This window comes from Gavialis gangeticus, unplaced genomic scaffold, assembly GCF_001723915.1.
Source record: "Gavialis gangeticus isolate Ggan-Ray unplaced genomic scaffold, GavGan_comp1, whole genome shotgun sequence".
NCBI lineage: Eukaryota > Metazoa > Chordata > Crocodylia > Gavialidae > Gavialis > Gavialis gangeticus.
In genome coordinates, this window is record NW_017728973.1 from 564,943 (window position 1) to 565,365 (window position 423).

Consider the following 423-nt stretch of genomic DNA (forward strand, 5'->3'; position numbering starts at 1 on the left):
TGCGCTCCTGGGGCCGGCGCGGGGCGCAGCGCTGGCCACTGCCCTCTTCTCCGCAGCCGGACGACCGGGGCCTCATCGAGGACATCCCCGTGCTGCGAGTGACCCGGCAGGGCGCGGAGGCGCTGCATTTCGTCCAGACGCCGCTGGAGCCGGGCCGCGAGGTGCGGCTGTCGCTGGACTGGGACAGGAGGTTCGACCACATGCAGCAGCACTCGGGTGAGCGCTCCCCACCCCCTGGGAAGGCGAAACTAGCTGCCCGTGTTGGTGGTGGAGGCTGCACCCAGGGGTCTGTCATAAGACGTAACTTCGCTGTGTCTTCCTCTGGGAGCAGTGCTTCCAAATAGCCCTCAGGCACGAGAGGGTTATAACCGTCCACTGCATTTCAGAGACCTGGATTCCCTGTGCTCCCCTCAGCTGCCTCGG

The 423-nt window shown here is 66.4% G+C and overlaps 1 protein-coding gene across 1 annotated transcript in view; it reads left to right on the forward strand.

Annotated features, from left to right (window-relative positions):
- The window catches only part of LOC109289090 (alanyl-tRNA editing protein Aarsd1-like), a 39,900-nt gene that overhangs the window by 17,029 nt on the left and 22,448 nt on the right, over positions 1–423 (forward strand). Inside the window, exon 6 of the mRNA XM_019504994.1 lies at positions 57–216. Coding sequence (XP_019360539.1) covers positions 57–216 — 160 coding nt within the window. The remainder of the gene's footprint in view (positions 1–56; positions 217–423) is intronic.